Here is a 13,706-nt window from a genome sequence, read left to right on the forward strand (position 1 = left end):
CCAAACTTGGTACATCGTAATAAACTTAGATCGAGTTCAAAGATGAGCAATATCTGTCTACACCTTCTGGTACTTCCCCACAAAAGGTCGACATTTTCAAAGAAAATAATTTACTGCACAGAAATAGAAAGGATAATCCGATTTTGCTCCAACCTTGTAAATCCTAATATTTCCATCAGTGCTAGGTAAGGTGCGAAAATGGACAATATCGACCCACTCCATTGGTCAAGGGTCAAAATTTTGAATAATTATAACTTTTATAAAATGTGATGTAATTGACCGATTGTCTTCAAATTACACAAATCACAATATTTTTTTTTTTTTTAATCCAAGGTCTGGTGTGAAGATGTAATATATCGGTTCACTCCTTCCGGTCAAAGGGTCAAAATTTTGAATTAACATCCGATTCCATTCAGACTTGGCACTTCTCAATATTTCCATCAACAAAAGTTCTGTTATAAAGGGTCAAAATTTTGAATAACCAAAACGATTATTAAATCCGAAATAGGCATCTGGTTCTCTTCATATTTCACACATCCCATTATTTCTAATAACACAAGATCTGCTTCCACTTCTTCTGGTACCTCTCCCACAAAGGGTCAAAATTTTGAATAACCATAACTTCTAAATGCGAAATTATCATTCGATTCTATTCAGACTTGGCAAATCTCAATATTTCTATCTATTATAAAGTTGGTAGAGATCGGAGCATTTCTTTTGGTACCTTCCCCACAAAGGGTCAACATTTTAAATAACCAAAAGCATCATAAACTCCGAAATAAGCATCCGATTCTCTTCAATTTTGACACATGTCATTATTTTTACTAACACAAGATGTGCTCTGAAAATAGGATATATCGGCCCACTCCTTCGGGCACTTACCACACAAAGTGTTCAACATTTTGGAAAACTCTCTTCAAATTTCACACATCTAAACATTTTTGTTAACGCAAAATCTGTTGAGAAGATGATAGATATCTGCCAACCTCTTCTGGTATCTTAACCAAAAAGGGTCACAATTTTCAATATTTTTATCGGTCATAAATTGCGAAACAAGTCGGCGATTATATACAACTTGCTATATCTAAACATTTCTTACAACCAGAAACCTGAGATGAATATGGAATTTATGATTTCGCATAAAATTGGATATAAATGTTCGATTTCCTTTAAATTTTGCACATACCAAAATTTTTATCTGTATTCGATGAAGTGGAATACTTCGGTCCCCTACATCTGCTACCTCACGCATATTTCCACTTTTTCCAAAAAATTTGCATATAAAGAATAGAAAGTAGTCCAAATATGGCACGTTGTAATATTTATATCGGATCTTTATTTATCTAAAAATATACCCAATAATTAGATCTCATAAACAACTACTCAATATCGAAATCAAGATGGCGCTTCGCAGTTCTTAAAATATTGAAATTTCCGCTTCAGCCGTTTTTACTAGGCTTTGATGATAAGCTAGTCATGGAGTATGAAAATACTGGGTCCTGTAAAGCCCCAGAATTTACAAAAGCAAACGTAATTTTTAGTATTTTTGCAAAAGCTCAACAAATGCCAAATGTATACATTGATTCCAGATTTAAATTAAAAATACTCAATTCGCCTTAATATATACTCAATTATTTCATATTTTAAATAACCATTTTCGAACCAAATCTACATCAAGATGGCGCTCTTAATAATATTAACTACATCACCATGGGAGTTTTCTCTCCTTTTCCGATCCATGAGAATTCGCCCTTTCCTCCAATCTAACACCACTTGTGATCTTCATTGCAAAATTATGAATATCACCGACAGTAATTTCATAGGGACGGAGAATACAAATACTTTTTTACATCACTGCATTGTGCTTTTGTCTTGTTTTAAAAATAAACAACGTTTTGAAATACTTTTGTTCCAAGAAAAAAAAAACAGCTCACAACATTCTTAGACACCTTGCCATGAATGTCGTCTCCTCCAGTTATTGCCGTTGAAGTAACTGGATACGAAGTTACGTGCCAATTTGTACAACAATTAACAGAAAAAAATTAAATGTGGAAAATTTTAAAAATAAAAAACCTCGACAACCCAAGAAATACAAGAACACTTGCCATTCCAAAGATAACAAAGGCAGGGCAGAGACAACAACAGTTTGTCAGTTGGCTTGTATGCAGTGCAGTTGGTACTAAATACCCAACTTCGAAAGAAATAAGAACCAAAGTACCAATTGCTGCTGTAGTTGTGGGTGAACGGCAAATGGCTATTTTCCCCTCTCTTTTCAAAAAATAAAATAAACGGAGAAAAAAAAAAACAGCAACCACGAACATTTGATACTTGCACTTGTTCAGAACAAGACACGCGTTAAAAAAGCTGTTTTTTTCTTCGTCTTCTTTTTCAGATGTGGTAAAACGTATAAATAGACCAATAAACATTTTACCACTCATTCACTGCTTGTTGTTTCTATTTTCTTTCATTTGTTTGGGTTATACCAATTCCACGTTAAATGCTGTTCATTCATAAGACCACCAGCTCAACAATTAACCGTTGGCGAAGAAGTAATTGAGGCACCACCACCACCGGCCTCAACCACAACGACCAATTGTAACCTAAGTACAACCATCCATTCACCTTTTGAATGAGTGCTCTTCTCAACCACACCAACTGACTTCATCTGAGATTTATTTATCAGCAGGAAACAGTGATTACATAGGATTTTTTTTGGCCCATTTTCGGCGAAGCGCTTGCTTGAGGTGATCGACACTTTGGTATTTTTTAGTGCCAACCTTGCTTTCTAAAATACTCCAGACACAATAGACCAACGGATTTGTATCCAGAGATTTTGGTGGGTTGGAAATGGATGGAGGAACCTCATTTTGTAACCATTCTTGGGAGGCGCGTGCTGAGTGCGATGGTGCTGAGTTCTGTTGGAATGTGCAAGGTCTGCGGCCAAAATGATTGCGGGCCCAAGACATTAATACACCCTCTAGAATATCTTCGCGATAATATTCGGCATTTATTCTGATGCCACGGGCGATTAATACGAGCGGAGAGCGACCATCGGCTGTTATGGCGGCCCACACCATCATGGCAGGCGCTTGAGTTCTGGTAGGCAACCGAAGGTGTAAATTTTCATCTGACCTCTTTGGCAAGTAAACACGATCATTTTGGTTGTTTACAAACTGCTGGACAACGAATGTTTTCTCATCGGAGAAAACCAAATTCTACAGTTTACCACTTTCGGCCAAGCGAAGCAACTCTTTAGCTCTTTTGAGTCTATTTTCTTTCTGTTGCGGTTTAAGTTCTTGCACTTTTTGGAATTTCAATAGCTTTACCCCGAGCTCATTTTTCAATGTTTGCCGAATGGCCACTTTTCGGCCACTACGACGAGGATTTCGATCAAGTCGCTTCTTTACTTTTCGAAGCATTACTCCTGTTTTGCTGTTTTCTTCCGTCCACTTCCTTGACGTCGGGCTACGCTACCAGTATTACGGTAACGAGCGATGGTGCGAGACACAAAAGATTTATTCACATTTAAATGCTGGAGTGTTCTAACGATAGCCACTTGTGGTTCTCCAGTCAAATATAGATAAATCACACTTGAATTCCATCACGAATAACTGTTTTTGTGGAAAATTCTCACCAACATGCTTTTATACGCTTGTAAACAATATAATGACCTGTCACTGGAATAATTTTAACATCTGTCGGACGAGTGCCTTAGAAATGACAGCAGTCTGAAGTTGATTGCAGTATTTTCATCTCACCCTGTATATTTCAGACACTATCTAATTTTTGCGTGAAAATTTGTATAACCCATACGTCTAGAAACCGAAAGGGGCTCTTTTTTGGAAAAGCATAAAGCATTTAAGAAATATGTATTCGCACAGAGTCACTACACTGATATGTAGGTGGCGTTGCACTATCATCCATGTGGCCCTTTAAGTGGAGATAATGTGTTAGTAGTCCTATTTGTTGTGAGTTTTTTTGCTCGATTTGTTTGTTAGGACCACCTATGGGGACTTAGTGTGTGATGGCAGGTTGAGAAGCTCCCCCAGTTCGTCATTAGTTACTCAGAGGGTAATTGTAACAAAATGGCGCCCAACGCGAAATCGATTCTATTTTGACTCCTTAAGGGACAAGGGTGCTGGTAAATCACTGATTTTTTGTCCCAATAATTATCCCATAATTAACTATAATTTAAGCTTTGAATCATTGTTTAGCCAATAGTCTTTCCTAGGTAAACCTGATTTTCACTTCAAGTTAGTAAACTAAATTGTAATGAGTTATTTGGAAGTATTGTAATGATTGTTGAAAAACCTCCTGGAGCCCTTAATAAGAGTGACCTACTCTTACCCTATAAGCAGCAGTAATAGAATAATGCCCAACGTTGGGCTCGATTCTTTTATAAATTTATTAAGCTTGATTCTTTTATAAAATTTACAGAGATAATCTCTCCTAACAAAATGGCGCCCAACGTGTTGCCCGTTTCTATAATGAATCCTTTAGAAGCTTAAAAAGTTGGATTTAATAATTCTTCAGGGATAATCACTCGTAACGGAATGGCGCCCAATGTGGGGCTCGATTATTTTATAAATTCTTCAGAGATAATCACTCCTAGCAAAATGGTGCCCAACGTGGTGCCCGTTTCTATAATGAATCCTTCAGAAGCTAAAAATGTTGGATTTAATAAATTCTTCAGGGATAATCACTTGTAACGGAATGGCGCCCAACGTGGGGCTTGATCCTTTTATAAATACTTCAGAGATAATCCCTCCAAAATGGCGCCCAACAATTACTTCTGAATCCTTCAGAAGCTAAAAATGTTGTGGTAAATAAATTCTTCAGAAATAATCACTATTGATAGAATGGCACCCAACGTGGTGCTCTGTTTTTTTTTTTATAAATTTATTAGGCTCGATTCTTTTATAAATTTTTTAGAGATAATCACTTGTAACAGAATGGCGCACACGTGGGTCTCAATTATTTTAAAAATTCTTCAGAAATAATAATCACTCCGAACAAAATGGTGTCCAACATGTTGCCCAGAATCCTTGCTTCTGAATCCTTCCGAAGCTAAACATGTCGGATTTCATTAATTCTTCAGAGATAGTCACTCCTAATAGAATGGCGGCCAACGTGTGGCTCGATTCTGTTAAAAATTTATTGGGCTTGATTCTTTTACAAATTTTCAGATTTCTATAATGAATCCTTCAGAAGCAAAAATTGTTGGATTTAATAAATTCTTCAGGGTTAATCACTCTTAACAGAATAGCGCACCAGTGGGACTCGATTTTCTTATAAATTCTTCAGAGATAATCACTCGTAGCAAATTGGCGCCAAACGTGTTACCCGTTTCTACAATGAATCACTCGTAACAGAATGTCGCCCAACGTGTGGCTCAATTCTTTTATAAATTCTTTAGAGATAATCCCTCCAAAATGGCGCCCAACGAGGACCAGATTAAAACATGAATCCTTCAGAGGCTAACAATAATGGATTGGGTGACCTCATCCAAACATTGCACCTGATCAAATTTAATAAATCCCCTTTGGATCACAGTTCGTTTAACCAATAGAAGTGCATCTGGCCTGAATGGATGGTGGATTTATGAATAGTTGTTGCTGCTGTTGTATTCAATGTAACTTTGCATGTTTGCACATAGATGAGAGTATCTGAGTAGCGGCAGCAGGCAAAAAAACTCTTAACACATTGACGATTTTTACAACATAATTCATGACGATTTTCTTTTCATTGGTTTCTTCTTCTAGTCGGCGGGATGGTTGTTTGTTTGTTCATTCGTTTCTTTGGTTTCGGTTTGAATTGGATTTGGTTTTGTGTTTATTATGGTCTTGTTGAATGGTAAACACATGGAGCACACAGCCGCACACCCACTAAATGGGCAATGGGACAATTGGGTGGTAATTGGCAGAGGGAGTGAGGGACAGCAGCAGCAGCAGCAGATGGTTGCCCGCAATGGGGTAAATAGTAGAAAAATAAAATCATAACCATCTGAAGTGAAGTTCTAAGAGGTAATGCATCCAATTGGAAGAATAGGAGAAGCCACATTTGTTTAGACTCCAATGGCCATACAAACATAAATATCTACATGCATACATACATACACATGTGTGTGAGTTTGTATGTGCATCCAGTCGTCTACTTAGCCAGTGACCTATATTTCGAATACAACATGTTACCCACCCCACCTTCCTCTCTCCCACCCACTGCCATAATAGGTATTAAATGTTGTTTTTTTCTTCTTCTTGTGTCGGTGGCGTACCCTTAGCCTCCTGTCTTTCAATTCAGCTCGTTCATTCTCCATACTAAATCACTTTGCATTCCTTTTGCTATTTTATATTTTGTTGTTTAAGTACTTTTGTAGACAAACATATGGACGGAGTGAATAAAAGAACTCGTAACGTAAACAGAAAATCAAAATGGAAGAATTGACTGAAAAACAATTAATAATAGAGCAGGAAAAATTGTAGAATGCATTTTTTTAACATTTGGTAAATATGATAACAAAAATAAAGCGAGGTAAATAAATAAAAAAATATATTTTTGTAAATAGGAAGGGCAGTGTGAAAAGTGACAGAGGGTTTTGATAAAAATATTTGATTAAATAGAAGATCCTCTAAGGGTTTTCTATGCCCATAAAGGCTATTCTACATATCATGTTAGAGTAATTTATTTTTATATAGCATACTTTGAGGCTGTGTCAACTACTTTATACCCTCCACCATACAATGGGGAGTGTATTAACTTTGTCATTCCGGTTATAGCTCCTCAAAATACTCATGTCAGACCCAACAAAGTATATACTAGAAGACTATCTATAAATCCTACATAGCCTGAGGTTCGGTAAAATGTTCATAAATTTAGTAGTCACTCTAAGGGATTTCTACATTAAAAACCCCCTAAGACTCCATTATGAGAAACCCTTTCATAAAGTACCTTCTACTTTATGAAAGGGTTTCTTCAAACCGAAACCTAAAGTGTCCTTTATAAAGAACACGATCTATTGAAGATGTTGAAAAGGTCTCCGATCTATATGAGACCTTCAGGTCTACAGAAGACTATAAAGAGTTTTTCAGTCTTTGGAAGAACTTTATACAGGGTGAAATAAAAAAATGCAAAAAATCAAACGCCATAATCTTTACTTTTTTTTTAAATTTATCGAATGAAAGCAAAAATGTCGGAAATAGCATCAAATTTTAGAATAAGTTTAGATTTGTTCAAATTGGTCACCTTTGGCCCGAATTATGGCCTTCAAACGGCCAATGAAACCGACACACGCTGCCCGAATGGTTGCTCTGCCGTATTTTGGCCCATTCCCGGCGAAGCGCTTGCTTGAGGTGATCGAAACTTTGGTATTTTTTAGTGCCAACCTTGCTTTCCAAAATACTCCAGACGCAATAGTCCAACGGATTGGCATGCTGTAGATTTTGGTGGCCATTGTGCGCCGGAAATGAAACGAGGAACCTCATTTTGAAACCATTCTTGGGTGGCGCGTGCTGAGTCCGATTCCTGTTGGAATGTCCATGGTCTGCGGAAGAATAATTTCGGAGTAGTTCGGAATAGTATTTCCAGAATATTTTCGCGATAATATTCGGTATTTATTCTGTAGCCACGGTCGATTAATATAAGCGAAGAGCGACCATCGGCTGTTATGGCGGCCCACACCATCACCATGGCCGGCGCTTGAGTTCTGATGGCCAACCGAAGGGGCACATTTCAGCTGACCTCTTTGCCAAGTGAACACGATCATTTTGTTTGTTTACAAACTGCTGGACAACGAATGTTTTCTCAACGGAGAAAACCAAATTCGGCAGTTCGCCACTTTCGGCCAAGCGAAGCAACTCTTTAGCTCTTTTGAATCTATTTCCTTTCTGTTGCGGTGTAAGCTCTTGCACTTTTTGGAATTTCAATGGCTTTACCCCGAGTTCATTTTTCAATATTTGCCGAATGGAATATTGCGGAAGGTTCAGCGGAAGGTTCAGCTCGGAAGGTTCCGTCACTGCGACGCGGGTTTCGATCAAGTCGCTTCTTTACTTTTCGAACCATTTCTGCTGATGTTGCTGTTTTCTTCCGTCCATTTCCTTGACGTCGGGCTACGCTACCAGTACCATCACGGTAACGAGCGATGGTACGAGACACAAAAGATTTATTCACATTTAAATGCTGGAGTGCTCCAACGATAGTTTTTTTGGTTTTCCAGCCAAATATAAAGAAATCACACTTTCACGCTTGAATTCCATCACGAATAACTTTTTTTCTGGAAAAAAAAAAGAAACTAAAAACTCTTCTCCCTATAGAAGCCCTCTATTTTTATTTCCCCAAAAAAATGTTCTGTTAAAGTTGTTCAATCTGTAGAATACCTCTAGAAGATTCTTTCCTGTAGATGGCCTATAGAAGGTCACTTCCTGTTAAGGATATCTAAAATAACTTTCCTCGGTAAAAGACTTCTACCAGGTCTTCTCTCTTTGGAACCCCTCTAAAAATTCCTTCTGTGTTCAGAAGAGCTCTAAAAGTTTCTCTCCCTCCCTTTGTAAAAGAACAATAAAATGTGTCTCTGCATCCTCTAAAAGATCATTTTTCCTTCTTCTTTCTTTTTCCGCCTTCTTCCCTCTATGGAAAATACTAAATGTTTTCTCCCCTTAGAAAACCTCTAAAAGGTTGTTGACATCTTCTCATTGGCTAAAAGGCCTCTATTATGGTTTCTCTCCGTAGAAAACCTCTTAGACTTGTCTCTACATAGAAGACCACTGAATACCTTTTGCCCTTCTCGACCTGTTAATAAGTCTTCACTCGATAGAGGAGTCTGAATGTTTTGTTTTTTTTTTTTTTTCAAATAGAAAGCCTCTTGAAGATTATTTCTCGTTAGAAGACTTCTAAAGGTCTTTTTTCCCATAGAAGACGACTATAAGATCTCTCTCCCAAAGAATTCTAAAATATCTCCTTTTGGTATAAGATTTTTACAAGGTTTCTTTATGTAGAAGGCAAATTGTCTCTATAGGAAACCAATAAATGTTCTTCCCTTAGACAACATTTTTATGGGTTCCTCTGTAACGGTCTTTTATAAGGTTATCTCTCGCTGGAAGTCTTTTTCCAGATCTTCTCTATTCAGCTGACATCTAAAAGTCTTTTTTTCTATGGAAGACCTGTAAAAAACTTTTCCCTTTATAAAAATTAACCTCAATACGACTTCTCTCAATAAAACCTGTTAAAGGTCTTCTCTCTGTAGAAAACCTTCAAGAGGTATTATCTCCATAGAAGACTTGTAGAATTGGCTCTCTTTATAGCGGACCTTTAATCGATCGTTCCTATGAACATATTATGAAAGATCTTCTCTTTATGGAAGCCCTACAGAGAAAAAAAAAATAGAGGAGTGTTCAATGCTTATCTCTCCATAGAAGACCCTTAAAATAAGGGTCTTCTGTCCCCAGAAGCCCTAATCTTCTTCTCTTCTATAAATAGAAGACCTTGATCTCTTCAACAGTTATTTTGCTCATAGAATACCTTCAACAGGACTTTTTTATAGAATCTTTCGAAGATCCTGTCTATAGAAAACCTTTTATTTATATGTAGAGCCCCATTAAAAAATTGTAGGTCTCGGGAACCCTTTGTAACGGATTTATCTTAATTGGGATACTTAAGAGATATTGTGTCTATAAAGGGCTTTCAACCGGCCTTTAAAAATCCTTCAGTCTATAAAAGACCTCCAACAGGTCTTTTGTCTTTAGAAAATCTTATTTTTTTTAAGTCTACTGTCTTTTAAAGATTTATCGCCATTGCTATTCGTTTCCAAAAATATGTTGTATATGGAAACTCTCTATGGATTCAAGTTGTTTATATTGTTTAACCCCTTACGAAGTCTCCTTTCTAAAGATGACATTGGTATTTGTCGGAAGACTTGTACTTTAATTTTTTTTTTTAAAAACTCAATTTAGCTTTTCCAATAGTTTCAAATTTTTAGACATCATTTCTTTTTGACATATATTTTCAAGCAATAAAATTTTCTTTGAAATTCCAAAAACAAAATTTCTCCATTTCCATTTGTAATTGAAAATACCAGACGTCGAATAATTATCATAGCTTCTGGGCAAAGTTCGTCTTCATATTTCTTCTTTGGTAAAATTACAAAGCGGTCTACTCTACAACACATAAGGGAAATCTATTTTCCGCATAATCGTTCTGACCCAAATGACAGAAAGACTGGCAAAGTCAACTACTGGACGACTGGTGGCATTTACTTCTTCAGTGGATATTCAATTGCGTGCAGTTCCTCACAAACATTGGCAAAGTAAATATTTGTCTGCATTTCAATGAGCGGCTCTAGCAATAGCAACAACAACACAATAGTCAAGCAACTGTTTTTTTAATCAGCTTGGAATTGTTTTTCATATGTCTTTTTTCCCATTCTGCAATTCTTCTTCGTCGTAGTCGCCGTGGTAGCTATCATAATCACAAATAATAATTCTTCCAACATTCATGTCTCTCTCTTTACAGATAATGATGTTGACTCCGTGGTGACTGGATCTCAGACAACAACAATTGTTATGACATCGACGCAACAGCAGCAGCAACAACAACCTCAGCGACAGTCACATCCCCAACTCCAACAGATGATCAACCATCAAATGCTCGAATCACAATGTTCCACAAATAGTACAACTTCCATACAAACCGTTCTCCAGCAATCTGTCATTTACAACAACAACAGCAGCGGCGGCGGCGGCGGTGGCGGTGGCAGTGCATCGGCAACAACAACACCAAAACATAACGGCAACGCTGCCACCATCTCCATGCTCCAGCAACAGTCGATCATCAGCACCAACTCAAATTCGTCCATTAATTCACAGAATATTTCTTATGCCACAGAGGCACTGCCGGGTATCTTACGTCACGTTTCAGGCAGTGTCAATTCGCTGCTGGAACACATAGCCCCGGCGACGATGAGCAGTGAGGGTGTCTTGAATATCGGTGATGTGGCGGATCTGTTGCATCCACAGCATGCCATCATAACAGGTGAGTCGTTGGCGGGGTGGGCAAGCGGATGTGATTTGGCAAGTTTTTACAATTGTTTTTTTTTTTTTTTAAATTGTCTTTTTGTTTTCTATTCCGAACAATAGGTGGTCGTTCCCAGGAAGGTTGTCCCCTCATCATATTTCCCGATAACAACAATTTCAACACATTGGAGGAAGTTGATTATCAGAAATTAATTCTATACCTGACTTCGGTGCCATCGTAAGTATAGGATAAAGAAAATGTAATCGTTAAATATGAGACAAACTACCTAAGTTGAAACCCTGTCCAGCGTTCTGTCATTGATTGAAGACCTTCAAGGTGTACTTTTATAGCCTTTTTATAAGATTTTATTATTTTGCGGTCAATATTGATCAATATCGAGTTCACATTATTTTATGAGGAACTCTGAAATTTGTGACATTAGTTGGTAGTATGATTCGGGTTTATCGGTCCACGTTTATGTATATACCTCAATTAACAGTAACTTCCTATTTTAAGAATTTCCAACTAAAGCAGTTCATATGGAGTATCGGGTTGGTTCGTGGTAATATTTATATCAGACTTGGGTCAGGGGCGAACTGGTTATTTCTAATATTTCCAGCCAATTTGATTGCCGAGTTTAAAAATGTTCAGTATCGATTTTGACGGAGCTATTATAGACGCTGCATTTGGTTTGTCTGTGAGGTATCCCGTCTTTAGTCCTTTCTCCTGCTAAGAAGATGGTCCCTTATTACCAGTAACGACTCCCTAAGTTATTTCCATATTGATGGTCCCAAAAGGGAAAAGTCAATTGGTCAGTCAAGGCTGATTTTCCCTTTAGACCTCAATATAAAATTTCAGAATTTCAGCTCTATCCCTTCATCTAATACCAAATATAGAAACATCTGGTAACCATATCCAAAACTATCCACATCTCTACATCATAGACACCAACCGTGATCGAAAATTACTAATATTTAGTACTTTTCGAATTATTATAGAATGCATTTGCAAAACCACCACCAGATATCAACAGATACCTCAATATCAAATTTCGGGATTCCAGCTCTATACATTCACTCAATGTCAAATTTAGTAACATCGTACTTTTCGTATAACTTTTGTACTAATTTGCAAAACCATTTCAAACTTCAATCCGAGCCACCAACAGTTACTTCAATATAAAATTTCATGGTTTCAGCTCTATCCCTAGACCAAATAGCAAAATTAGCAACATTTCGTACTATTCGAAATGATTAAAGTACACATTTCCAAAACAATCTCCATAACTCAATCTCAGATACCAACAGTACCTTTTAATTTAAAAATTTGGGATTTCAGGTCTCAAATTTCTCCCATTACCAAAACCACCTCCTTCTCTCAACCACAAGCACCAACATCCATATCAAATATCAAATTTTAGGATTACAGTTCTATTCCTTCATCCGATACCAAACTTATTACTACTTAGTACTTTTCGTACAAATAAAATACACATTTTCAAAACCACCTCCATATCTTAATCCCAGATATCAACAGAGACCTCAATATCCTAACAGAGACCTTAGTATAAAATTACCGGATTCCACCTCAATTCCTTCATCCAGAACCCAATTTAGTAACACTTAGTACTGTTCGAACAATTATATTATGTATTTCCCAACTCCGTCTCCATATTTTAATTCCAGCTCCCAACCGAGACTTTAATATCAAAATTCAAGATTCCAACTCTATCCCATCAACCAATACCCAATTTAGTACCAATCAGTACTTTTCGAACAATCATACCAATAGATACCAATAGAGACCCCTATATCAAATTTCGCGGTTCCAACTCTATCCATTTACGCAATACCAAATTGAGTACCATTTAGTACTTTTCGTACTGAAATGGGACGCATTTCCCAACCCTACCCTTATTTTTATTCCAGATACCAACAGAGAGCTTGATATCAAACTCGTGAATTCCACCAAAACCCAATTTAGTACCACTTAGTACTTTTCTAACAATTATAGTACACATTCCCAAAATCACCTCAATTTTAACAACAGACACCGACAGTGACATTTATACAGAATTTCGGGATTCCTCCTCTATCCGTACACCCAATTCCAAATTTAGTACCATTTAGTACTTTTCGTACAAATGTAGCACGCATTTCCAAATCACCGCTAAATCTCTAACACAAATACCATTGGTAACCTAAATATCAAATTTCCGATTTTTTTCTCTATCCCTGCACCCAATACCAAATATAGTACCATTCAGCATTTTTCCTACAATTATGGTACACATATCCGAAACCACATCCATATGTTCAGGCTACACATAAATATCGACCCTAATACCCAATTTCATATTTCAAGCACTATCTGTTCACTCAGTACCAAAGAGTACCAAATATGGTACTATTTAGTACACTTGTGGAACTCATTTCCAAAACCCCATCTTTATCACAAACCTACCACTAACAGGGATTCCATTACCAAAACTTTACAATTCCAGATTTATTCATTCACTTTAAACCAAACTTTTCCAAATTTAGTACTGTTCGCACACTCAGTCCTCCATTCCATCCTCATTCCAAATTTCAGGTTTTTCAGTTCTATCCGTTCACATAAAACCAAATGGTATCATCTTGGAATTTTAGTACCATATTAGAACTTTTCTTGATCTTAAAGTACGAATTTCCAAAAACCCTTTT

General features: G+C 37.0%; 1 protein-coding gene across 7 annotated transcripts in view; it reads left to right on the forward strand.

Moving 5' to 3' along the window:
- The window catches only part of LOC101889805 (guanine nucleotide exchange factor DBS), a 260,338-nt gene that overhangs the window by 71,480 nt on the left and 175,152 nt on the right, over positions 1 to 13,706 (forward strand). For 5 of the 7 annotated variants that reach the window (XM_059120097.1, XM_059120100.1, XM_059120099.1 and 2 more), the window contains exons 2-3: positions 10,504 to 11,022; positions 11,127 to 11,241. In XM_059120097.1, the coding sequence (XP_058976080.1) occupies positions 10,504 to 11,022; positions 11,127 to 11,241 (634 nt within the window). Of the gene's footprint in view, positions 1 to 9,993; positions 10,446 to 10,503; positions 11,023 to 11,126; positions 11,242 to 13,706 lie in introns of those variants that run through there. The other 2 variants (XM_059120098.1, XM_020035847.2) reach the window with 2 other exon arrangements.

The sequence above is a fragment of the Musca domestica genome, unplaced genomic scaffold (genome assembly GCF_030504385.1).
Source record: "Musca domestica strain aabys unplaced genomic scaffold, Musca_domestica.polishedcontigs.V.1.1 16, whole genome shotgun sequence".
Lineage (NCBI taxonomy): Eukaryota > Metazoa > Arthropoda > Insecta > Diptera > Muscidae > Musca > Musca domestica.